A 25477-nucleotide genomic window follows, 5' to 3' on the forward strand; every position below is an offset into this window, starting at 1 on the left:
TATATTAATCGCTGTCATAGTCGTAAAGACCAGAACGGTCCGATTCATTTACAGATCATCTGATTATTCTCCATTGATATCAACATCGTTGTTATCTGACGTTTCCTCTTATGTGACCTCAGCCAAGATGTATTCAAGACAGGATGGCAAGACGGGTCCTTCTGACCACACTGGCTCAATGAAGTACACTGTAAAAAAATTTGCCCGTAATTTTACGGTAAAAGCACTGTCAAACGGGTTGCCAACAAAAGACCGTAAAATTACGGTCAGTTACGGTTTCCAAAAATGACGGTGACCGTAATTTTAACGCGAATTTCCCGTAAATTTGACGGCAATTTGCCGTAAAGTAATGGAATACAAAGTGGGTGGCGTCAGAGCTGAGTGTAGGGGTATAGGGAGGGGGGTAGGTTCCAGTTGCAGCAGCTGGGAGTGGGGTATGCATACGTCTTGCAGCTTGTCTTTTACACGCATAGTGGTTTTCAAATCACTTAATGTGAAATTATCTTTAAGTTGTAACATAACTTGCATCTGTAAGTTGTAATTTTCATTTACAACTTTTTACCGATCCCACAGAAAGGGGTCAACCTATTGCTGGTCAACACCGCAGGATTAGCTGTTTGTCTCTCCAAATTCCGCAATATCAAAGCATTACGGCTGTGACGTCCCAATGATCAGCACGTAGCGAACGTTGCGTGAGTGCACACGAATCACAGCTTTAAAAACTAGGCGGTTGTGAGGGTTTGAAAGGGGAGGGGTTTTGAAAAGTTACGAATACAAAGCATTGTGAATCCCAGCATGCGTCAGGGCACCAAGTTTTACGGGAAATGCACGTAGCACGTTCTTTCTTGTGACGATACGAGCAATAACGGTAATAAACCGTAAAAAGTACGGGAAATTGACAGTGTTTTTACGGGTTCTGTTTACAGTGTATCCACACATCGGGTTCAGCCATATCTCTAACAGGTAGAATTTCCCGGATGGGTACTACTACATCTGACCTCTTCCACAACGCTGCCCTGTACTTGGCACGCTTGATGTGGGGTACCACTGACTAGCTGCTTGCATGTCGGAAGCCTGGACATATCAACTTAAGATGAGCCCCTGATGGCCCCGCCCTCACCAACCAGGCTTCTTCCCAGCTTTCGCCCAATTTGGCAAAACACTCTTGATACTGTGGCTTCTTCTCAAGCTTCTTCATAGGGGTTTTCTTACCCTTTCCATCGAAGGCACAGTTGCAGTCCTCGCCAGTATAGCAGTTAATGCAGCAGCGGTTGGCCCCATGTCTTCAGGGATATTGCTATGTTTAACACAGTCTCCGGCTAGTGGAGCTGGGAAGTAGATGCGAAGGTGGTAGGTGAGCTACAGGAATTTGTATGCTTCCTCTGTTGATTCCACAGGGTCAAGGAAGTTAACACAGTAAGGGCCCTCATGCTTATAGCAAGATTGTTGGTGATGGCGGGGCCATCAGGAGCTCATCTAAGGTTGATCTGTCCAGGCTTCCACCACGCAAGCAGCTAGTCACTGGTACCCCACATCAAGCGTGCCAATTACAGGGCAGCGCAGCGGAAGAAGTCAGATGTACCCATCCAGGAAATTCTACCTATATGGCCGATGTGTGGAGACTTCATTGAGCCAGTGGGGTCAGAAGGACCCGTTTTGCCATCCTGTCTTGAAGACATTTTGGCTGAAGTCACAGACTGAGAGGCAATGTCGGACAACAAAGATGTTGATATCAATGGAGATGATCTATAAGCGATTAATGCTTTGTCATTATCAAAGTCAAATGTATATATGCATTTATCAATTTTTTTGGCTGATGATCATTTTTCTCACATTTGACCACTTTTGGCGGCCATATTGGCGGCCATCCTGGCCGCCATCCTGAATTTGAGGCATATAATATAACAAGGATACCAGAAATGAATTTGCGAGGGTAAAAAACATATAACTAACCATTTTATTGATGCTTTTAGCACATTATTTGGCCGATTTATGCCTTTTTTCCCTATTTTATTTTACCATATTGGCCGCCATCATAGCCGCAATCTTGAATTTTTACGCATGATAGCAGAAAAGGGAATTTGTAAGGCTCAATAAAATATAACTAACAATTTCATTTATGATTTTATCATATTATTAGGCCGATATATGACTTTTTCCATTTTTTTTTACCAATATGGCGGTCATATTGGCGGCGATCCTGGCCGCCATCTTGAATTTGAGGCATGATAGCAAGAAAAGGATACCAGAAATGAATTTGCGAGGGTAAAAAACATATAACTAACAATTTTATTGATGCTTTTAGCACATTATTAGGCTGATATTTGCCTCCCCCCCCCAGTTTTTTTCCATTTTGGCGGCCATATTAATTGGCCGCAATCTTGGCTATCTCCAGAGCATCGGGTTTGTTTTTACTATTAACATCGAAAAATGTGTTTTGTGACCCTAAAAGGCACCAAAAAAGTTGGTGTTGGTTAGTTCGGGTGGGGGGGGGGGGGGGGGGAGCACGGGGGCCCCATATGCTGGGCGAGCTATTATAATAGAAAGAAAGTAAACAGATCTGAAGAAGGGGAGCAGGTGCGCCCATAGCGTCGAGTGAGGTAATTCCGACCCCGCCCCACCCCCTCTACTTTTTGTAGTAACTTTTTCCCCCTCATATTCTTCTCACCGTCCATAATAAAATTCGGAACGCATGAAAAGAGCGGCGACAACATGGCCCAGGTGTATCCATGCAAAGTGTATTTTCTTTCTTTATGTCATTCTTTTCGCAAATTAGGATAAAGGGCAAAGTTGTGGTCGCCTCGTGGAAATGACATTAAAGGCTAGTTAGTTGAATATAAACCAGTTTTGTCTCCATTCGATACATGCAGAACAAGCTTGAACTGATCTCGGAAGCTACATGCCAATGCATTTGTGTTCATGTATGTGTGACGTGATGTGCCATGTAATTCCTGGAAGGAGTAGTGTTTTTAGTGCAAACATCATGTTTTTTTTTACCCTAGTGACCCAATTTTTCAGGACTGCATAATTATATAAATTGGTAGGCGGTCAAGGGAGACCCATTAAAGGCCTGAGGGACGAGGCGATTGATAGCCATGCAAGGTTGTTGGTGACGTTTGTTACTAACCAACTAACCAACGAACATAACGGAGAGACACGACCATCAGACCTTTATCATGCTGCCACTAACAGTTTTGAATGATAATAATTTTTGTGCAAAAAGGAGCCAGACTATTTTCTCCTTCCAGCCTCGCTTTGGTTACGTTGATTTGAATGGGAAAAATCCAAATGGCCGCAACATGATAATGGTCTATTTGTTGAGCTGCTCAGCCGCAGCTAAAAAAAACGATGCACAGGCTGGGCTCAGTCAGAACAAAATGCGACTGGAAGTACGACTAACGCCATACATAGCTTGACGTCACAGATGGAGGAAACGTACGCAAAATACAAGGGCATTGATGTAAATGTTGATTGTATATATCTGAACTAATTAATTTTTAGAAGACGGAGGAAGTTTTTTTTTGGGGGGGGAGGGAAAAATGAAGTTATGTACTCTTCTTTTATTTATATCAATAGTTTAGAAGCACAATGTAAGAGTTTTTATAGCACGGTATTATATAGTTCAAGCCCTGTGGTTCAAGCCTACCAGAAATTTGTGATCATCATGGTAACTAGTTTCCATCTCTCTAACCCCATTCCCCTCTTCACGACCCCGCCCCTTCCTTATCAATTTCACCTTAATAGGATACAGGTCTATGCAACCTCGTCTCCAGGGTGTCGAGCAGTACGCGCCCACCACTACCTGCTCTCTCACCCTGGTATTGGATCATTTGCATGTGCAAGATTTTTGCACACGTATGCAAATGAGGAACAGTCTGGTGCCTGGATATGCGGTACACATTAGCGTTTGTTTTTGTATGCGGTGTCTGGGGTAAAAACAGAGTCAATTCGTAGCAGCGCGAGCACGGTGTGAGTTACGAAAACACGATTTTTGAAATCAAACTGTTACGATCTTATCGAGACAACATGCAGTATCATATTTCATATTAATATGAGCAAATTGGAAAGGAAATTAGTATTTTCGAGAAGGCGTGGACGAATGATCGCGTACTGCACGTTGTGAATATATAGCACCAAGTACACGATACAAATCCATTACTAGCCAATTGCGGTATCCAATCAGGATACAGGAAGAAAGTTTCCTATCCAGGGTTTACTATTGGAAACGCGGTTGGAAATAAAGTAAGCACTGGGGACGAGGTTGAGGTCTATGGGCTTAACACAATAATTCCTCTCAGTTGGTCAAAACAACTCCAGTCGTGGTGTTTATTTACAAACAACCGTAGCTATCCGCACGTCACCTACATGTACGTGTATGTGTACATGTAACAACTGTGGAAAAGTCCCGATAGGAGACTAATGTTGACGTTGCGTGCACAGTCCGTGAACTTCCCAAGTTTGTTGATAAACAAAAACGAAAACGGCAAAACACTTTACCACAGTCCGCGATGCCACCACATGGTCTTCACGTTGTGTAGCTTTTGATATGCAATTCGCTATGCATTATGGGAGCGGGGAAGTCCATTCGAGGGAGGAGGTGATGCGATGTTTTCATACGTGTCGGCCATTTTGTCACCACTGCGAAATTGACTGCGGGATGGCCACGTTCCGTCAGGCCTCGGATAACGATGCTTGGGCTCTTCTAGCGCTCAAATCTGCCCCTGCCAGCCCTAGCAGGGTCCCGTGGATCGACGATGGTGACAAAGGCAGCGTCATCGCCCGCCTGGAGGGCCGGGACTTTGAGTTTTTGGTCCGAAAAACTCGCATCACGATCGGCCGCAACAGCAAGCAAGGCGAGGTAGATGTAAACATGGGACACTCCAGTTTTATCTCGCGTAAACACCTCGAGATCGTCTACGAAAACGGGAACTTCTTCCTGAATTGCAACGGGAAAAACGGTGTTTTCGTTGATGGGGTGTTCCAACGAAGAGGTGCACAGCCCCTCCAACTCCCTAAAACGTAAGATAGACGATTTTTTTATTGAGTAGTTTACTAAATAACTAAACAACTTGTTTTCCAGAGACTGACTGCGTGTGGATCCATCAGCTGGCTGGCCACTGCGCACGCGCGGTTAAGCTACTTGTTGCAAAATCCTTTTTGGCTTTGGGGAAAAAGTTTCTGCTTCTTCTGCTTTTGCTGGATACTATGCAAGCACCACCAGATGGTGGTTATAACGTATCTGTCAGTGTGGCGGAGGTGATTAAATTTTGTAATGAGCTTTTTTGACCAGCTCATCCATATTTATTTGATCCAGTCTTGCAACCTGATGACGCCACTTTTTTCTTCATATATCATCTCAATGAAGGTCAGTCATTGCAAAAATGATGATAAGACCTGAATCTAGGACTGAGAAATATTTTCAATTTTGTTACGAAATACTTTTTCCTTGAAATAATGAACATTTTCTTGACTCTCCATAGACTTTGTTCACAATTGCGGAAGTGGCGTCAGGTTGCAACATTTTCTCCCTTCAAGCCTTGGAAAGAATGTAGTATCCAGACATCACTTATTTGGTAGTGTGCACAGTCTATGGAGAGTCCAGTGCATTTTTAAAGCATTTTCTTACCAAATTTGAAATGTTTCTCGGTCCCAGATTTATGTCTTTTCAACATTTTTGCAATGACTCACCCATTGAGATATAAATATGTGATGAAAGAAAGTGGCGTCAGGGTGCAACATTTTGGAAAAAAATGTTGCAACCTGAAGCCACTTCCGTGAATGTGAACAAAGTCTATGGAGAGTCAAGAAAAGTATTTCCTAACAAATTTGGAAATATTTCTCAGTCCCAGATTCATGTCTTATCATCAGTTTTGTAATGAATGACCTTCATTGAGATGATATATGAAGTAAAAAGTGGCGTCAAGTTGCAACATTTTTTCCACATTTTTCCCCAAGCCTATATGTTGAATCCTTGCAAATTGTGCATTGCGTATTTAGCAGGGCAAACAACAGATTTGTCAAATTCCTGTACTGTTGAGTAGGCCATAGACAATGCATTAGCTGCAGTCGAATACTATAACTCCAACAAATTACCTTGAATGTTTTTTTTTGACATGTGATTTGCTTCGCATTATGATTTATACTCATTTGAAGTATGAACTGAAATTAATTTGTTTTTATTTTTCCTTGACCTTCAACCTGTTGGTAAGCAAATGCTGTCATGAACGCACATTCATGATTTCAGGCGAAATTACTTGCATAAAAAATGTCAGTACACTGACATATTCTCGTTTTTGAAATTGAAATTGAATTTGACAATATCATTTTTTGTTGTGCATGAACAATTTGCATGCATGTGTACATATGTACCAGTATGCCCATTTCTCCCTTTCAATTTTGCACACTGAAAGTTCATAAGTGTAAAGTTACAGAGTCTTCCGGGAGATGCCAACAAGTTCATGATTTGGCTTATAAATTTTTACTTACTTTATTTCAATTTAAATCTGGTTCACAGGAAATGTACATGTACAGTGGAATGTCGCTATACCAAACACCGCAAACATTCGGCTATAGATACCGAACATCCTCCTTGGCTCCCGATTTTTGTGTACAAAACATACCAATCGTTGTTGAAAAATGTCAACAGAAAAGCGACAAGTGGCTATTTACCCAAGGAATAGAAGGGGAAAGCCACCCATTGCTGTAGGTAGTAAGCTCAAAAACTGTGTAACTACATAATTCAATAGTCCGCACGTGTTCAAAGTCGTCTTTCAGTAACTACCAGGGCGTGCAGGGTGAAGTTCTGAAGGGTGCTACATTGTTGACAAGTGAGTACCGGAGCACCGGCAGCTTAAAATCGCTATACCGAACGTTCGCTATTACAAACAATTTCTGTGGATCCCGCGTTGTTCGTTGTAGCGGCGTTCCACTGTAATGTCTTACAGTTACAGAACGGGCATTTTTTGCCTTTTGTCCACATTTTTTTCCAGCCGTGAATAATGCCATCAAATGCTAAGCCCATGCTATCCAGATTTGCGTTAGTTTGGCGCCTATTGTAAAGCATATCAAGTATGTAGATCTAAATGTAATTTTGCATTGTGTTGCAGCAAATGATTTACAACTTAAGATTTCCAAAAGGAAATTCCATCAGGGTCCTGAAATTTTTCCTTAGGCCAAACAAAAAAATGGTGTGTTTACGGTAACCCGACCGACCTGGAATTTTTTGGCCAAATTGCCAACCTCAAATTTTTTATTGCCATTTTGAAGGTTGATATTGACAAATTTCAAACATTTCAAGTACTTTTAATTATTTGCCATTTTCCACACTTGAATCTGACCATGATTTGACACAAACATACCTAGGTGTTAAACGTGCAAAAATCGCGATGATCTCAAACCTTGAATTCTCAAACTACGAAGTACGATTATTTTTGCACAAACGCATCGGGGTGAACTGGTACGCCTGGCTGGCCGACGGACGGCATGGTTCTGCCCACGTACAAACGTGCGTACTGCGTATCGGCCCGATATGCTGGAATTGCGGCCCGATACGCCGACCAAAATGCCAATCACATTTTTCAGCCCCTGATACGCACAATATAATTATCATACACGCCATTAAAATGCACAATTTAATCGTTACAAACGCCATTATTTCATCTTGACATGCAAAATCTTGACAAAAATCCTGTTTTTCTGAGGTATATGTGTAATCAAAATGCACACGATGACGGGTTCTGTCGACCACCAGCTGCACCCAGCTAGCAGCGCATACAGCATGGTACACTGGTTCCCTTCACGTGCTAACGGAATCAATGCTATGATGAAGGACTGGAACCAGTGACTTCTGCCTCTCTCCATACATCGTACCATACACACATGTACATGATGATGTAGTTGGCCGAAGTTGGATCGTAAAAATATTACCAAACAAACATCGCTGGAGAAAGAGAATTTCTGCGAATTAATTCACAGAACGTGATCTTTATTTTCTGTGTATGTGTTTTCCATTAAAATGACGAGATTGCAAAACTCGAACTTGTGGCGAAACATCGTAGCGTGTTTCTGCAGTAGTGCAAGATTTTTGGCCACGTGGGATGGGCCGTACACAGTGCAGTAATGCACACTGATACTGCGCCGTGAGCACGGCGCGATGAACAGCCGGCCAGGGGGAATGTTGGCGGCGCGAGCGGCCGCATATAGTGGAATCACCCACCTCAAATATATTTTTAATTAGGTGAGGCAAGTTTTAATCATTTTTGATGGCCAGTCTTGATAAATTTTGTGGCGCAAATGAAAATAATCCAGGCACAAAATAAACATGTTTACTTGCTCTAGTATGATGCTCAAAAAATTTGGCGAAAAAATTTTCCGAACTACTGACGCTGTTTTGAAAGGCATGTAATCGGAAGCAAAAGTGATTTTTTTCTGCACCTTAATTTCCTAATTTGAAACTTACTTGTAAATGTTTATACAGTTGTATAAGAACAAAGGGGATAAGTCCGACTGCAACAACTACCGCGGGATCTCCCTGCTGAATGTGTTTGGGAAGGCTGTGGCTAGGCTCGTGCTTAAGAGGCTTCAAGTTTTGGGCGAGTACATCTACCCAGAGAGTCAGTGCGGTTTTAGGTCAAACAGGTCAACGATCGACATGTTGTTCACCCTACGACAGCTGCAAGAAAAATGCAGGGAGAAACATGTAAACCTCTACATCGCATTCGCCTCACAAAAGCCTTTGACACAGTAAGCCGAGCCGGGTTGTACAGAGTGCTTGTGAAGATTGGCTGTCCACCGACGTTGCTCAAGATTGTCCAGTCATTTCATGATGGGATGGAAGCCTCCATCTCCTTCGACGGCGACGTGTCGGACAGTTTTTCTGTCAGATGCGGAGTGAAGCAGGGCTGTGTGATGGCGCCATGTCTCTTCAACATCTACTTCTCATACCTCCTTCACCATGCCTTCGACGACAACACCCTGCGGGTATACTTGCACACTCGCTTCGATGGAGGGCTCTTCAATGTGCAGCGCTTCCGAGCCAAGACCAAGGTGTCTCACTCCACTGTTACTGACCTCCTGTTCGCTGACGATGCTGCGCTAGTTGCTCACACGGCAGATGATCTTCAGACCCTGTTGGATCGTTTCACTTCCTCCTGTGCAGTCTTTGGACTCAAGATCAGCGATTCAAAGACGGTCGCCATGTGCCAGGAAGTGGAAGACCAGGCAGCACTGCAGACGTTCCTGGTTAACGGGAAAAAGATAACAGTGGTAGATGAGTTCTGCTACCTCGGGTCCTGCATCTCAAGTATGGCCAGCATGGAGGCGGACCTCAACAGACACATTGGATGAGCTGCGGGCTGCTTTGGACAACTCAGGAGGCGTGTGTGGGCAAACAAGAAGCTTAGGCTAAAGACAAAGATCGCAGTCTACAATGCGTGTGTTTTGCCTACACTGCTGTATGGGTCTGAGGCCTGGTCGGCCTATGCTGCGCAGATCACCAGGCTGAACAGCTTCCACCTGCGCAATCTGAGGAGTATTCAAGGTGTCAAGTGGTGGGACCGAGTGTCAAACGCAGAGGTTCTGCAGCGCACTCAAGGTGCAAGCATGCATACCATCCTCACAGAGTGCCGGCTCAGATGGTTTGGACATGTCTGTAGGATGCCGCAAGACCGTCTTCCCAAGAGGACTCTTTTCAGCGAAGTCAGCACTGGAGCCCGAGTTCGTGGAAGACCTCTACTCCGTTTCCAAGACCGCGTACGGGACGACCTGCGACACTGCCAGATCAAGGAACGCGGAGTGGAGGAGCTATGTGCTGTGAGGGGAGCGTGGCGGAAAGCAGTCCATGAGGGAGCAGATGCAGCGGAGAAGAAGTGGTGCAAGGAAGGACGGGCGCGCCGGAAACAGTCGGCCCAAGGAGCGGTAGCATGATCCCCATTGGATCTTATGCGGCCAACCAACCAACCACTTGTAAATGTAATACATGTACTTTTCTAGTTCAGGAAGCAGTTAAACACAGGTTGTGAAATGTTGATTATTTTTAAGTTAACAATTTTTATTTTTTCTTTAATTACAAAAATATTAGTATAGGGAGCTACAAGATCTCCTCTGAATTTTTAGGACAAATCTTAAGTTAAAGACCCCCAGATTTGCTCTAAAATGCACCAGAGAGCTTCTAAAGTTCAAAAATTTTCGGGTTGTTGAATCACAGCAAATCTCCCCCACAGGTTTGAAAAAATCCTGAGGAGCTGGAGAACCCTGGGACGATACGAATTAATTTGGAATGATAGGCCCCCTATATCTTGAATGCTTGAATGATGTTTTTATACAATTTTTTTGCGAAAGAACACGCATGGGCATGCAGAACTGAAATGAAAAAAAAAATACAAACTAAAATTATTTCCCTACCTACCTACCTGGATTTTTTTTCAGGCCGTTACCGTAAACACACCATTTTTTTTGTTTGGCCTTGGTGAAAAATTTACATATAAATGACCTCTTTTTTAAGTTATATATATATAATTTGTTTTATTTTTGTTTACTGTGACCAATTATAAACCAATATTGAAGGAAATAAAAAACATTACGTTCACTCCAAAATTGACTGCGGATAAAAGGTTTACATGATAATCCTACAAGTTAATTAAACTACATGTATTATAGATTTGTTTGCAAATTTCAACACTTTTTGGTATGTAATACAATGAAAAAATTCAAAACATGCATAATTTTGATCTCTCAAAGTTTCTGTCCCCCGCCCCCTCCCCCCCCCCCCTTTTGAACATTGAATTTCAAATCATCCCCCACTAGGAGTGACATTTAGCGGTGAATCCTCGTGGGACCGGGGTCTTTCTTGAAAATACTGTTTAATTTGCATAGATTTTGCCAGCATCTGCGGCCCTAGGAAATTTATTCATTCAGTTGCTACACTGCTCTGATTTGGTTAAGATTCATACGCACAGCGTACGTATGTGGCAAATATTTATTTAACATAAGTTCACCTTTTCTTAGAAGGGTTTGTCGACAGTGTAAGGTTTTGAGATGAGGATATTTAGATGCCATGACGTCAATATTGGTGTTTTTTTAACTCAACATTTTTTTTAACTGTTTGTTTGAGACAAGGAGTCATGATTTGGGTGTTTTGACTTTTCTAGAGGCAATAATTTTTTTATAAGGACTGTTGTTGACAGCAGATTGTGCCCACAAAAAAAAATCTTTGAGAAATTGTTGATTTGTCATTTTACAAATGTACACAATCTAAAAGTTATGTGTGCTATTCCTACATTATTTAAATGATATTTGGGATTTTACACTGTAGTGCCTTAACCCTAACTCCCTAGGCATTTTTGCTAGGATGAAACCTCAATCCTGCAAAATCCTCTAACTGCCTCCATGTAAAAATGGCATACAGCGTCAATCCTGCAAAATCCTCCATTATTTCTTAAATGGGGTCCTTGGAGGGGTGACTGCTGCCTCAATCCTGCAAAAGCCTTTGGTAATCACTGTCACTATATTGAGGCAGAGCCAGTGACATCCTCGAGCAGTGAGGAGGATTTCAAGTACAATATTGGCCTAAATGTATGCACAGCTGAGCATAAACAACACAAGGAAAATTAGCAGCACATTTTTGCCATACAGCCTCAATCCTGCAAAATCCTTTTGCAAATAGGATTTTGGAGAATTTGGGAAGGTTGGGGTTAACATGTAGTGCTTGAACTGAAATCACATACGAAAATAAATTTCTGATTGACATAATGCATATTGTTGGCATAAATGCAAATAGTCCTTCCCTATAAGATGATATATAAAGGTACAGTCAATCATTTGTAATGTGTGCATTTTGTTCAAAGCAACAAAAGCTCTCAAAATCTAAAGAAGGGTCCTGAACAACTAAACCTGATGAAGTTTCAGCTCAGCTTCAGCTGTATATTTCGAGAAAAACAACATTTTATGATCTTGATTTCAAATCAAAAGTTGCTAATCACTTTTTGAATTGGGCCTGAATTCAGCGTCCGAGACACGTTCTCACTGAGCCGATTGTAGCTACGTGATGTCGCACACTGATCCAATGAATTATAGCAACTGCGCCCGTGCAACGTGTCAACACTTGCACGCGCTTCGCAGAATAAAAAAACAAACTACTATTGGACATTTCTTCAAAATGACAGCTTGCCATAAAGAATAATTTCACAGGGAGTTTAGTTCCCTTACTATCTTTCAACCAAGTATGTTTTTCCAACAATAATTATGTCAGTTACTTTTTGGATAGCTGCAAATGATGGACTGAAGCTTTAAGGTTTAATCGGTCATCTGTGTGATTAGCGTGCGCTGTTAAAACCAATATACATGTACATGTACAGTGTTTGCCCCTACAACTGACTTTGAAAAGCTGTGATAGAAATTGCCCTGAGAGATACTGATTATGGAATAAATAGAAAGATTAAGCACAATGGATGGATGTTTGTGGAGGGGTTTGTCCGAGAAATCTAGGCTCACCGTATCTTATCAGGGGAGTTGGAAAATTATGATTGTATTGGGGTCACCAGAGGTCAACTAGACAGCTGAGGAGATTTACATGTCTTAGTCTTCTCTTAGAATATAGCCTACGTACACGTAAACATGCGAAAATACAGACTCACTGCATTGCATGTTAAAGGTGTACTGTTGCTTGAATTTTTTTTATGTAATAATCACACCAAGGAATTGCTGGGCACAAAGTTTTGAACCTCTAAATTTAGCCGTTGGAGTATTACATGAAGTTGTGATTTCAGTCACACACCGGGTTCCCGTGGTCATGGAAAACCTGGAAAAGTCATGGAAATTTGAAAATCAATTTCCAGAGCTGGAAAAATCATGGAAACAAATTTAAAATGACAAAAGCTATGGCAAAGTCATGGAATTTTGTGTGGATCAACTCACACAAAAATCTGATACTCCGCATTTAACCCACTTGTTTCAGGCCGTGGCGCTGCAGAGTCGTACGCCGATATCACTAGCCCTAACAGTCTTGAATCCTCCAATTTCAATATGACTTTGCACACCCCCTAGGGAGTTAAGGCTGAATTTAACTACATGTTGTGTGTAAAGGAAAAATATTGCGTGGCTCTGCGTTTTGTAGACTTGTTGATACAGCTTAAAAGAAGTTTAGGACACAGACTCCGTACGCGTTCTCCCAGCGTAGTCTTATAAGATGGAATTACGTGTAAGCATACAGTCTGCTATAGCGCCCTCTATCATCAGAAATAGTCAGAATTTTTGGGTCTGGGAACCAGACTATACCCAAATTAATGTAAACTCTTCAGCTCTAAGATTGTAGAACTCTCCCTTGAAAAAAACAAACAAACAAACAAACAAAAACAAAGATAAGAGGGTTTTATATAAAAGGTCTGCATCTACACAGTATTTTAATTTCCATAGTTAAATGGATTGGCATTGTACATACATGTAGAGAGATGGTACATTGTACATTATTGAAAAACATCAATGTAAATGCTCCCACGATAGATTGTATTTTTATAAATCAATGATTTAATAATGACTCTCTGTGATATTCAATTCTCCCACTATACAAGTACATGCACATTCATATAAATACAAAGTTTGTCGCTGCTTAAAGTAAATAATATGTCACTCAGTGTGTCAAACCCAATTGCACTCTCCATGGCCATTGTAATTGGTGGCTTCCAGTTCCACTAAAACAAAAAATACATGATGGTGTTTTGTCTGGGAGGGGTAGACATATGTCATTAATTTTTTCACCACAAGTTCCCCCTCCGATTAATTTATTAATGAGAACTAACCCCTTCCCCCCCTTATATTGGCCTATCCGCTTAGTGTAAACAAAGGCAGGATCGTTTGGTAATAACACCACTCAAAATCCAAAGAAGAATATGCCGTCCCGAATATACTGAATATTTAAATATTCGATCATCAACCGAATATGCCAATAGCTTTTTGCCGGCTTGAATATTCGAAAACATAAAAAACTACGCACATACATTTACTCACACAACTGTGATGTCATTTTATTTTAAAGTTGCTGCACTTTATTGTCAGGTGCCGCTTTTTTTGTCGACTGTAACGTTTTGTCGACAGCAGTGAATCATTGTTCACATCCTTTTAGTTAAAAAAAAAGCAAAATACTTACTGCAAGACACTCCAGCGCCTACATGTAGTATTGATCACAAATTTTAACTGGCGCGCTGTTCATGTGACTTTATAGGTGCAGCACCTATCCAGTTGAAGCTGGCAGTTTTGAATATCCAAATATTCAGTCAAGTGCAGCTTTCGACTAATCAAATACTAAATTATTCAAAAATGAACAGCCCTAAGGAAGACTGTTCAAAAACTAACCCGTTGAAGTTTCAGCTTAGTGGATATTACACTTTTGGAAAAAAAACTGTGTAAAACCATGCACATCTAGTTTTGATCACGAAGAACACAATTTCGTCCATAGCACTCACTATTTAATAAAAAAAATCAGTCAATTGACTGATCGTTGGAAATCTCCTACATTTCTTGAATTCTTCTAAATGACAGCAAGCCAGATAGAATAATTTCATGGGGTGTTTAGTACCAGTACAATCTGTAATCCATGGAAACTTACTTGATAATAATTTGGTAGTGAACTTTTGATCCTATGTAACTTTAAATATCAGCTTTTCATGATAAAATTAAGAAATAGTGTATTAAAAGTGATTTACATGTAAAGCCTCTTTTTGCGCAAGTAAAGGTGCTTAAAGCCAGAGTCCATCATTTGCAGCTATCCAAAAAGTAACTGGCGTAGTTATTGTTGAAAAACATACTTGGTTGAAAGATATTAAGGGGACTAAACTCCCTGTGAAATTATTCTTTCTCGCAAGCCGTCATTTTGAAGAAATCAACAAAAGAAGGCCTTTCCAACGGTGCTTCTTAAGAAGCACCGTAGGATATTCAAATTAGTATTTCGTTTTGTTATTCGGTGAACCCGGCGCAAGCATTGGCTTAATTCATCGGATCAGTGCGCGACATCGCGTAGCTGCAATCGGCTCAGTGAGAACATGTATCGGACGCTGAATTCGGGCCCAATTCAAAACATGATTCAGCAACTTTTAATTTGAATTGAGATCCTAGAATGTTGTTTTTCTCGAAATATAAAGCTGAGCTGAAACTTCATCAGGTTAGTTGTTTAGCACCCTTCTTTAGATCTTGACCACTTTTGTTGCTTCAAATGAACAAAATGCACAAGTTACAAATGATGGACTATTCCTTTAACAATTTCTTTCTTTTTAAATTAGCATCTCTGTAAAATCAGGCCAAGGTTTTTTGCTCTAGAGTTTTACAAGGATACAGGAAAGGCCATTGGTACATGTACAAAAAAGTAACCCCCCAAAAATTAAAAACATCCCAAAGAAAACAAAATTTTGTTCCTGTTTTAAATTTTAACACATCAGACGTATTTTCCTGTTTGATGAGGTCACACCTTCCCAAGGGAGATCTGCGATAGTCCCCCCCCCCCACCCTGACACCGACCACACAGTCGACTCACTCACATTGCCAGTGGTTACCCATAATATTTACCTCCATACAGACAAAATCATAATGGGCTCATTGCCTGTGCATTCATGAGTATTAGATCGGCCTTGAACCTGTCATGTCCTGAGTCCGCCTCAGTAAAGAGAGAAAGACAACAATTTATAATTTCCCTGAATAATCAGTCTTAGTCACTGGCCGCTGCAGGTTTGTCATGAGATTTGATCAAAGGAGGCAGGGTGTATGTCATCACCATCGTTGATATTAAACTTCATAAAATGTGTCCGTCTATTTTGGGGACTTTATATAAAGAGTGGCACAGAAATGGTTTTGTGGGGAGACAGTTTGACACAGAACAGATATGGCCCACATGTACATTGAAGCCTCAATTACTTTGAATTTGATTCAAGTTGTTTACTGTAGATTTGGATTTTGAGTGATTCAAGTAAGATTTCTCTCAAATATGCCTGGAGACTTAATTTTAATGAATAGTCTTAATTGATGCACATTGTCAGCAAGTGAAATCTGCCAACTGATATGTTTTCTTCATTTTATGTACGACTGTGTATCTCCAATGGTAATACTTGTACATAACCTGACTTAAATGCCAAGCCCAAAAATTAAAGTTCATCCATACAAAGTCATCTGTATCTTGACATTCATTACTCTATTGCCTGCATATCATGAATGAATGCCTCCCATACACACAGACAGTGATCCAGGCCTACAGCCACTCAAATCGCACAAACAAGTTCCATCCATCCAGGGGCCTGTGTGAAAAATAGAAGCCAGCTACCTGGCCAGTCCCAAACGATATTACGTTATCTGTACACTATATAAGCATAATTTCCTTAGAACTTCACACAAGATTTTGAGCATCTTGGACAGATTTCATTGGCAACTGCTTGGAATATTTCGTACAATTCAATTACAAATACATGTAATTGAATGGGGTAAGGTCAGTAATACCATAATTAGTTCAGGAATTTCATTGTCTTTTTGAAATATAAACTTAAGTAGCTTCAATTTGACAATATTTGTTTATTTTGATCTCGGAGAAGTCCTGTCGCACAATTTGCAAAAGGGTTGTGTACAATCACACGCTTATCATTAACACCGGTGAATGAAATTGTTTGATCACAAAGCCTCTCCTGCTCTGTGCAAACAGATAACATTGTGCACTCTGAACAACAGGTCAAACTCCAAACTATCTACTGGACCAAGTTCTTATTTACATCAGTGTTTTGGTTAACATTGAAGGGACAGAACAATTGTGTTACTACACAACTACATACAAAATGGGAGAAGGGTGGATGGGGAAAAAACAAATGTGCAAAAATCCCATGGAGAAGAGTCTGAAAAACAAAAGAGAAAAAGAAGAAGAAAGAAAAAGAGGAGAAAAAAATCTGAATGAAAACAAGAGCTGTTTTGGCGGACTTTGCCGAAACAGCTAAAAAATAAAAGCACTAGAAGCACCTTAATTAATACTTGATCACATGCTAAGCTATGTCAAGCATGTGTTTGATATTATCAATATGCTTGCAAAAGTTCACTGAAAAGCGTCTCTCATTCATGTGATTGAACACTCACAGGGGGCAGGCAGAAACATTTTGAACTAACTCTTACCTATTCAAATGACTGCACATTTACTGAATTACACATAGGTTCCCATCTGTACAAAATTCTGCAGTACATACATATACAATCTGGTAAGTCAATGAAATGTTTCATTTTATTTATGTATGTAGTTGATTCACAGTTTACAATGTAGACTGGGACCTTCGTATCACTGCACAACTCGATTTCACTGCCTGCCTTTTGCCATCCGCATCATTGGCATTCACAGTGTATACATGTAGCTGCTGGTGCCTGCATATCTCCTGCATACCATTTGAAGAATGTGTTCAAGAGATACCGTATGCATGAAGATACACATATTTAGTACAGAATATGACTTCTTGTGTGGCAATTAGAGAATTTTCGTTAATAGACCCATGTATCCAGTGTGTGCAAAGACCTGTGAACATGTTCATAGTGACTACACTACATGTTGATCACTGGTAAGCAGATCCCTTTGTTAACATTTGGATCATGTGTGCATGTATGTATGTGTATGGGGGGGGGGGGGTTGGGTAGGCCACCAACATTGGGACGTATCTCATTCCCTTCGTGGACAGAAGCGTGCACACATCGCAGGAGACAGAACTCAAATGTACACAATAAACAAACAGAGCTACAGCGCAACTTTTGGTCAACGGTTGACCACACACACTGTGATCACGCCGCACTGAGCCTGTCGTCGAGTTCCTAGTTATGAATAATGTTACGGCCAACTCGTTGAGCCAGGGACCCGACTGTGCTACAGCGAAAATACCGTTTGAGATAAAAACATTCTTAAATTTGTTCATAAAACGGTCATGTTGAACTGGCGGATTTTCTTTAAACGACTACGGAGTAAAGATAAGACCATTGGTGATCCTTTAACAAAATAGATCATTTTTGTGTGGGAGTTATAGGGGCGTCATTGAAGGTGCTACTACACAGTAAGTGCATTAGAGCACGTGGCCGTGTGCAGGATTCACTGTATTATAGAACAAAGTGAATACAGATTCTTTTCTAGAATTGGTCTTTCGATACTTGACTAATATACATGTTTGGTATGGAACAAGAGCTTAAATAACGTCTGTATACTAAACCGGAAAGCGTTAAAATTACGACTTTAAAGGGGATAGTTCTTTTATCTCTATAAAAAAAAAAAATCAAAATCTAGAGAAAAGAAATTAATGTAAGGGGTCATTCAAAATTGTCGATGTTTTCAAATTTCGATTTTTGTTTCCAAATTAATTTGACCTGCCCACCCACCCCAATTTTGGATCTTAAAATATTGATTTTCATTCAATAAAAAACATAATGAATGTCCAGTTGAGTGACGGTGGAATGCAGCTGCAGTCTGCAGCTGCAGTACCTTTGCAACAACACGGCCCACTGGCATTCCCATATGTATAGGGAATCTACATGTACCTGGAAACATGTTAAACTAGTCCATTCTTAACAGTAATAATAAGTATCAGCTCGCTCTAAAAAAAGGAACTTTTGTCTTGGCGTAAAGAGGTGTAATGACTCCCATTATTCATGAAGTTTATTTAGAAATTTCGGTCGTTTTGATTAATTAAACTCTCAACTTGCGCTTTCCAAACGTGTGGGCACTGCCATGTTCATTGCATACAGATATACCATGTGCATGGTAACACAAGTAGGTTTATTTTGTTGTCGCGATTCGTAAACGACACTCGTGGCGTGTATTAAGACAAAATGAACAGGTTGGTATTTCCCTCCATTTGCACTGTGCACTGATTTTACGCATGCTTTAAGTCTAACTTCACTGGTCACCATGCATATGGTGCTCCGATGGACGTATACACAATACACGGTACATGTACATGTACATGTACCGGATGCATACGGGCAAAGGGTTTACGAATCGGAAATGCAGAGAGTTGCATTGGCAAGTCAAAAGAGCTATTTTCTATCTTTTTAATTGAAAAAAAAAATTTTGATTAACAAAAAAATTCAATAAATTAATTTGACCCACCCAACCACATTTTGGAGAAAAAAAATTGAAATTTAAAAACATCTAAAATTTGAATGGCCCCCTAAACTCTAAAGTAAAACATCATTTATAATTAACCCTAACGTACCAGAATCCAACAAAATCCACACCCCTGTTTCGGGGAATTTCGGCGGACTCAGGATACCTCCATATTGAACAAACTGGGGGATTTTGATGGATTCAGGATTGTAAGCCTAGCAGAACTGCAGGATTTTGATGGATTCAGGATACCTCTCCGTGTATATTGAGCTGTTGGGGTCTTTGATGGATTCAGGATTTCAACAGTTTAACTCTTTGGCTATGTTTGTGGTCAAGTAAATACTGCCAAGTCTGTCACATGCTGTACGAAATGTGCATACTGGGGGGATGGGAGCTTGTGACTGGGGTTTATTAGGCCTCAGCATATAAACAATGGATTATGTAAATAACCCATCCCTGAGACAAAGCAATGCTTGGATCGCCACCTCCATTCATTGGTTAGTGTATACTTAAAACATACATGTAAGATTACATAATTATCCATTGAAAGAAGATATCAATGTACCGGTATGAAATATTTTATGCACAGTGCTTATAAATACTGATACTGATATGCTCCAGTAAACATGAAATATAGGACAATGGCTCATTGAAAATAACCCTTCCAGACAATGTACACATCATGATGTACATAATTACCCACAGCCCAAGTTGATAGGAAAAACAACCCCACATCATATCCACCAGCAGCTGAACCATGCAAGTGATCAGTCAGCGCGCAGCATGCCTGAAAGTGCTTTCGTTTATTTGCAGCGTATGCACGAACACACTCGAAAAATGCATATTCATGAGATTGGAGATCCAATCTTCGAAATTCATTTTCCGCTTAACGTGTCTTTAAAAGTAAGATTTTATTTGAAATAGAGATTGAAAATGGTATAGCCTAATTGTTAAATGATAATAATTAAGTTTTAAGCAACTATTTTGTGAAATATGGGGAAGGAAATATGACCGTTGTTGTAGTGAATTTACGGTCGGTGAAAATTGTCCTTTTTTCTATACTAAACGAAGTTGGGCAGAATGTGTTGACGATTTGATGAAAAGCGACATTATTAAGCTACTTTTATTATATAACTTTGGTTTTCTTGAGTATCCGAGGTAGTCAGGATCACTCAAAAAGGATGTCTATTCCGAGTGCCCAGGTCACGAAAATAACACCGCTCAGAAAGCACGTGCGCGGCGGTTTCGTGCCCTGCTCCACACATACACGGGATCACAATAAGTAAACGCGGAGTAAAGGCGCCCGACTATAATAAACTGGTTGCGTGTCTTTTCGAAACAGGGAAATAAAACGATGTTTCATGTAAACGCATTATAAACAGACTTTGTCGGGGTCTTTTGTTGGGGGGGGGGGTCCTACTAAGTGTTTATGCTGGCAATGCAATAACTATTTCTTAACCATTGCGGGGATTTATTGGGAGGGGTGGGTGAGTACAAATTCGCAAAATAAATCACTATATTTTTGGCTATATTTTTGGCTTTATCTTAAGTAGGAAAGTGGACATGAACCTGAAAACAAATATAAAGAACAAGTCGTCTCTTTTCTTGATTGAAATTCTGGGAAACAGTTTATTCATAAAATCACAATTACATACTTTCAGCTGCATTTAGTTACATTGTAAACATTAAACATTGAGGTGTACTGAAACACTTCAATATTTGAACCACTTTCAGTTTCCAAGAAAAAAAAACTTTACAAATGAAAGTTTCTCACAACATGGAATGACTTACAAATATAGAACTGAAAAAAGTGAACATGAAAATTAAGGCACAGTTTTTTTTGTGTGTGTGAGGTTATTAATGCTCTGGAAAACACTGATGTACATGTACATATATAGTAACTATACTCTTGCTACATGTATAGACCATGAGCTTATAAAATTCCACAACTTGTCAGCAATTCGTTTTAAGACAATAACAAGATTATTCAACCGCTCCATCCCTTGGCAATAACAATAACTGTATTTCTTAATAATTACAAGGGTAAGAATGCAGGCGTATAAGAACAAATAATAAATATTTAAGATTGCAATGGTTACAAAGTAACAAGCAATCAATTCTGTTCAGGCTAGTTCCCATATCAACGTAAGAAATGCAAAGTGAAACGAAAAAAAAAGGACCAAAACTGCAGAACACATAATATGGAAACATTTCATCTGGAAGTGTCGCCGACAACTCAGACAGACGCAAACTGTATTTCTTAATAATTACAAGGGTAAGAATGCAGGCGTATAAGAACAAATAATAAATATTTAAGATTGCAATGGTTACAAAGTAACAAGCAATCAATTCTGTTCAGGCTAGTTCCCATATCAACGTAAGAAATGCAAAGTGAAACGAAAAAAAAGGACCAAAACTGCAGAACACATAATATGGAAACATTTCATCTGGAAGTGTCGCCGACAACTCAGACAGACGCAAACTGTCTCGCAGACGATCAGCAAAGTTGCCAGTGGTTCATAATGCTACGCAGTCTGCGTATTTTCAGAACATCGATATGGACTTTGAGTGCAGTGTACAGTCGTTCGCAGAGGTTTGTATTGTATTATCGGTTTTCAATATACAGCATAAAGGCTACAGACAAATTGATTAATTTGTGAAATAAAACTGGAAGTTGATATTTAGAGAAATTTGATTGAACTGATTATTTTTTTTCACTGTAATGCGTCATCTTGCGTACCGGGCAAATGTACATGCGTTGCAGTCTACACGTCATCAAACAAAACCTTTTGCGCTTCCAAGTCATCAAGCATTCATTCCAAAATGTGTCCTTTTCAAAATGTGTTCGCATCTAGCAATGCTTGTTCTTTTTGCTATGTGAACAAGATGGCGCATATTACATGTACCATGAAAGTGCTTATTCCTCAGTTTTTTTTATCAATGAACAATACATGCAATATTCCATGTGACATGGCGTAAGAATCCCCAGCGCCTGATTTGTCAGTTTGTGAGTTGTTGATCACATGTCATTGAATTAAGCATGCAAAATCATTATCCGGTCGCACCACAAAAATGGTATAGTTCAATCCATGGTAAAATAATAGAGTTCCATTGAAATTGGTCATGTTCATCTTCCAGTGCGGATGTTGTGTCTTACTATCTTGACAGGGAAAATGGGTAAATCACTCTGCGTACTTGACCTAGGGTATATTAAAGAAAAGAGAAAGGAGAGAAAAATTATAATCAAGCAATATACATGTACATTTACTGGGAAAGACCTAATAAAAAAATAGTTAATAGTTAGTCATTGCAAAATGTTGAAAAAAGACATGAATCTGCAGTGCGTGAAATTAGACAAAAAAAGTGGTCAGACAAAATGTCCGAGCACAATCAAAAGTGTTCTGCCATTGTCAAGTTTTGATCTGCCATTTAGCGTTCCAAATTTGATTCACGCGCTCCTTTCTGTAGTAAGCCACGTTGTGAGAATTTAGTAAAAATCACGCACTTAATGCATACCGCTCAACAAAACGTACTTTGATCTTGCTAAATTCTTATTACATGTATGCGCGTCAATGTCCTTATAATACTCTATATTTCGACTCGTCACTATACAGACTCGATTCAAGTCTGCAGAACACATAACTTAAACTGGGTGAAATTGCAGTTCTGAATGTCCAAAGAGGCTCGATCGAATCATTATAGCAAGGAATAGAGGTTGAATCAGGTCCAATTTAACACTTTTGCCCAATAGAAATTAACTGGGAATTCCACAAACGGCCACTGCTCATTTCCATAAAATGACTTGAAAAGTACAAAAAGTTGTATTAACTGATTTGTAGAAGAAACATGAAGACTGCTGATCGAAACACAATTTATCGACTTGATTTCACGTCTATTTTTTGGCAAACGGCACGTACGTACGAATGCCAATCTATCGCTGTGCACACCACGCTGTACTAGACTGTGTAATGATTAGGGTGTAAACGCGTTGCATCTATTGCATGAATATAAGAATATAACACGTACATGTAGTTAGCAGCCGCTCAGCGTACGGTAAGTATTTCAGACCGGATCATCGGAAATAAACAACAAATACTTTTGAGTGCAAGCGTTTTTTTCATACTTCTGAAAAAGACAACTCCACAAAGAATACATAAATCACTCGGACATTTTGTCCGAGCACATCTGCATTTGGTCGGACAAACCATGAAAGTGGTCGGAAAATGTCCGATGTCCGACTGTAATTTCACGCACTGATCTGGGACTGAAATTAATGTGAGAATTATTTCCAATTTTGTTAAGAAATACTTAGAAAATTAATTTTCTTGACTCTTCATACTCATAGACTTTGTACACAACCGCTGAATTAAGTGGCGTCTGGATACTACATTCTTTCCTAATGCATAGCCTAGATGCACATGGGATGTATTTGTTTTGTACTTGATGCGACATGCAAAAGTAACAGGTAGGAACCTATTGTTGACATCGGTCGCGATGCACCCACGTACGAACATGTACGTAGTACCGGTAATATACATCCATACACTGCATACATGAGTGACGCCATCCGAATCAGACATTGCCGACCGAAATCATGCATTTTTCGCGTATATTTCGCATCAAAATATAAATCGCCCACGAAACCTGCAGAGATGGGAATAGTACGGTTCGAAAGCATAACTCTTTAAGAGTCCAGGAAACGACACATGTTATCCAACAATATCCCGAGGTAGTCGGGATCACTCAAAACGTGCAGGTAGTGTTAAAAAAAAAGGGTTTTCATACCTCATTTCGCAAGCCTAATTAATCACCTTTACAACAATATAATCACTAAAAAATGGTATCATTCGACGCCGAAAAAAAACTTTTTCACTCACCCCTCCATGTTGGCCCAAGCCGCCCAACACTGCCGCGAATACGGGTTTCTCGTCGATCTTCCAGGGGCACTGCAGAACGCTCGCGAAACCTCGTGAATTCTCGAAGGTCCGAGACCGTACAACTCGCTGCAAATAAAACTTCGCTGTGTGCCTCATTATCGAGCACGCTGCGCGCTGACAGTGATGTATTTTGATGGATCCTATGCAGCAACACACATCACAATTTTCATGCAGGCATGATATCCTGAATCCGTCAAAATCCACCAGCAATTTAGGTGGTGGATTTTGAAGACTCTGTGGAGAAACATACTGTTATTTGTTTTATGCCAGCATGGTATCCTGAATCCATCAGAATCCATCACGACTTTTGCTGTTGGACTTTGACGGATTCAGGATACCTCCAGTATTTACAACGGTGGATTCTGATGGACTCAGGACACCAACAATTTTTGCATGACAAAATTGGTGGATTTTGGTGGATTCAGGATACTTGTAACCAGGCTGCTGAAAACAGGAAATAATTGAAGTCAAAAGTTTGTGTTGTAAAGAAATATTCTTCCTTTGTGGTTTCACCGATACTGACAACCGCGATTCAATGCTTTTGAAAAATTTCGGCAGCTAATTCCGGATAACGTAATTTTTTTTTATACCCAAGGGTTTGCTGTTTGTTTTCTCAAGCGCCAATTCTTTATCCAGCGGTTCTCAGATTCCACAGTTTCCATAAAAAAAACTGAGTTGTTTTGGTTTTGTTTTTGATGGCATTGCTCCTGCTATGATGAAAAAGCTATTGCCAATTTCAGGATTTTTTTCCCCTGACGATACTCATCTTTCAAATGCCACAGTTCCTGTGTTGCATTGAAGCTATTGTTATATTTTGTACATGTGGGCTTTCGGATCGTTTAATATTTAAGTATGTCTCTGCTGTTGTGAGCAGTTCATTTGTTAATTTTTTTTGTAGAGATCATTTTTATTTACATCACAGATAAAACTGAGAAGTGAATATTAAATGAGCCATTGTAAAAATAAGGGCTTCGTTTTGACATCTTGGATAAAATAACATTGCAAGTATTTTTCATTTAAATATCCATAGATTGCAAGCAAATGATGGAATTTAGTGTAAATATATGGTGTTATTGTCACATAATTGTTACAGTGGCAGTTCCTTCATTAACCCTCCTAGTGGGAAGTCAATATTCAGAGCAATATGTAAAACCCCTCAAATCCCTGTGGGGTCAATTTCAAGCGAAGGGATATATGAAGTGTTATTGTAACTACCGGTATGTGATGTCACATGGAGAGTCACTGCACACACAAAATCAGCACTGTGGAGAGCAGTGAAGGGTGACCGGATCTGCCTGCTTGCCCTGAGCTTCACCACTCAAAACAAAATTTGTTCATGGATTTGAAGTGTTATCCATTCTCCACAGACGATTACCTCAAAGCTTATGGACAAAAGTGGTTTTGCAAAACTCGGAAGATTGTATTAAAAGTGCAGAAGACTTGGAGG

At 40.0% G+C, this 25477-nt stretch overlaps 1 protein-coding gene and 1 long non-coding RNA gene across 2 annotated transcripts in view; one reads left to right on the forward strand and one right to left on the reverse strand.

The window, feature by feature from the left end:
- Window positions 1-4589: 4589 nt before the first annotated feature.
- LOC119734738 (forkhead box protein K2-like) overlaps window positions 4590-25477 on the forward strand; it is a 37256-nt gene continuing 16368 nt past the window's right edge. Inside the window, exon 1 of the mRNA XM_038208280.1 lies at window positions 4590-5019. Coding sequence (XP_038064208.1) covers window positions 4601-5019 — 419 coding nt within the window. The 5' untranslated portion in view covers window positions 4590-4600. The remainder of the gene's footprint in view (window positions 5020-25477) is intronic.
- Window positions 21831-24007, reverse strand: LOC119734739. Its single transcript, XR_005272111.1, has 2 exons — window positions 23971-24007; window positions 21831-22293 (listed from the first exon to the last, which is right to left on the reverse strand). It is a non-coding gene; the product is annotated as an uncharacterized LOC119734739 (long non-coding RNA).

This window comes from Patiria miniata, unplaced genomic scaffold (genome assembly GCF_015706575.1).
Source record: "Patiria miniata isolate m_02_andy unplaced genomic scaffold, ASM1570657v1 HiC_scaffold_28, whole genome shotgun sequence".
NCBI classification, from domain to species: Eukaryota; Metazoa; Echinodermata; class Asteroidea; order Valvatida; family Asterinidae; genus Patiria; species Patiria miniata.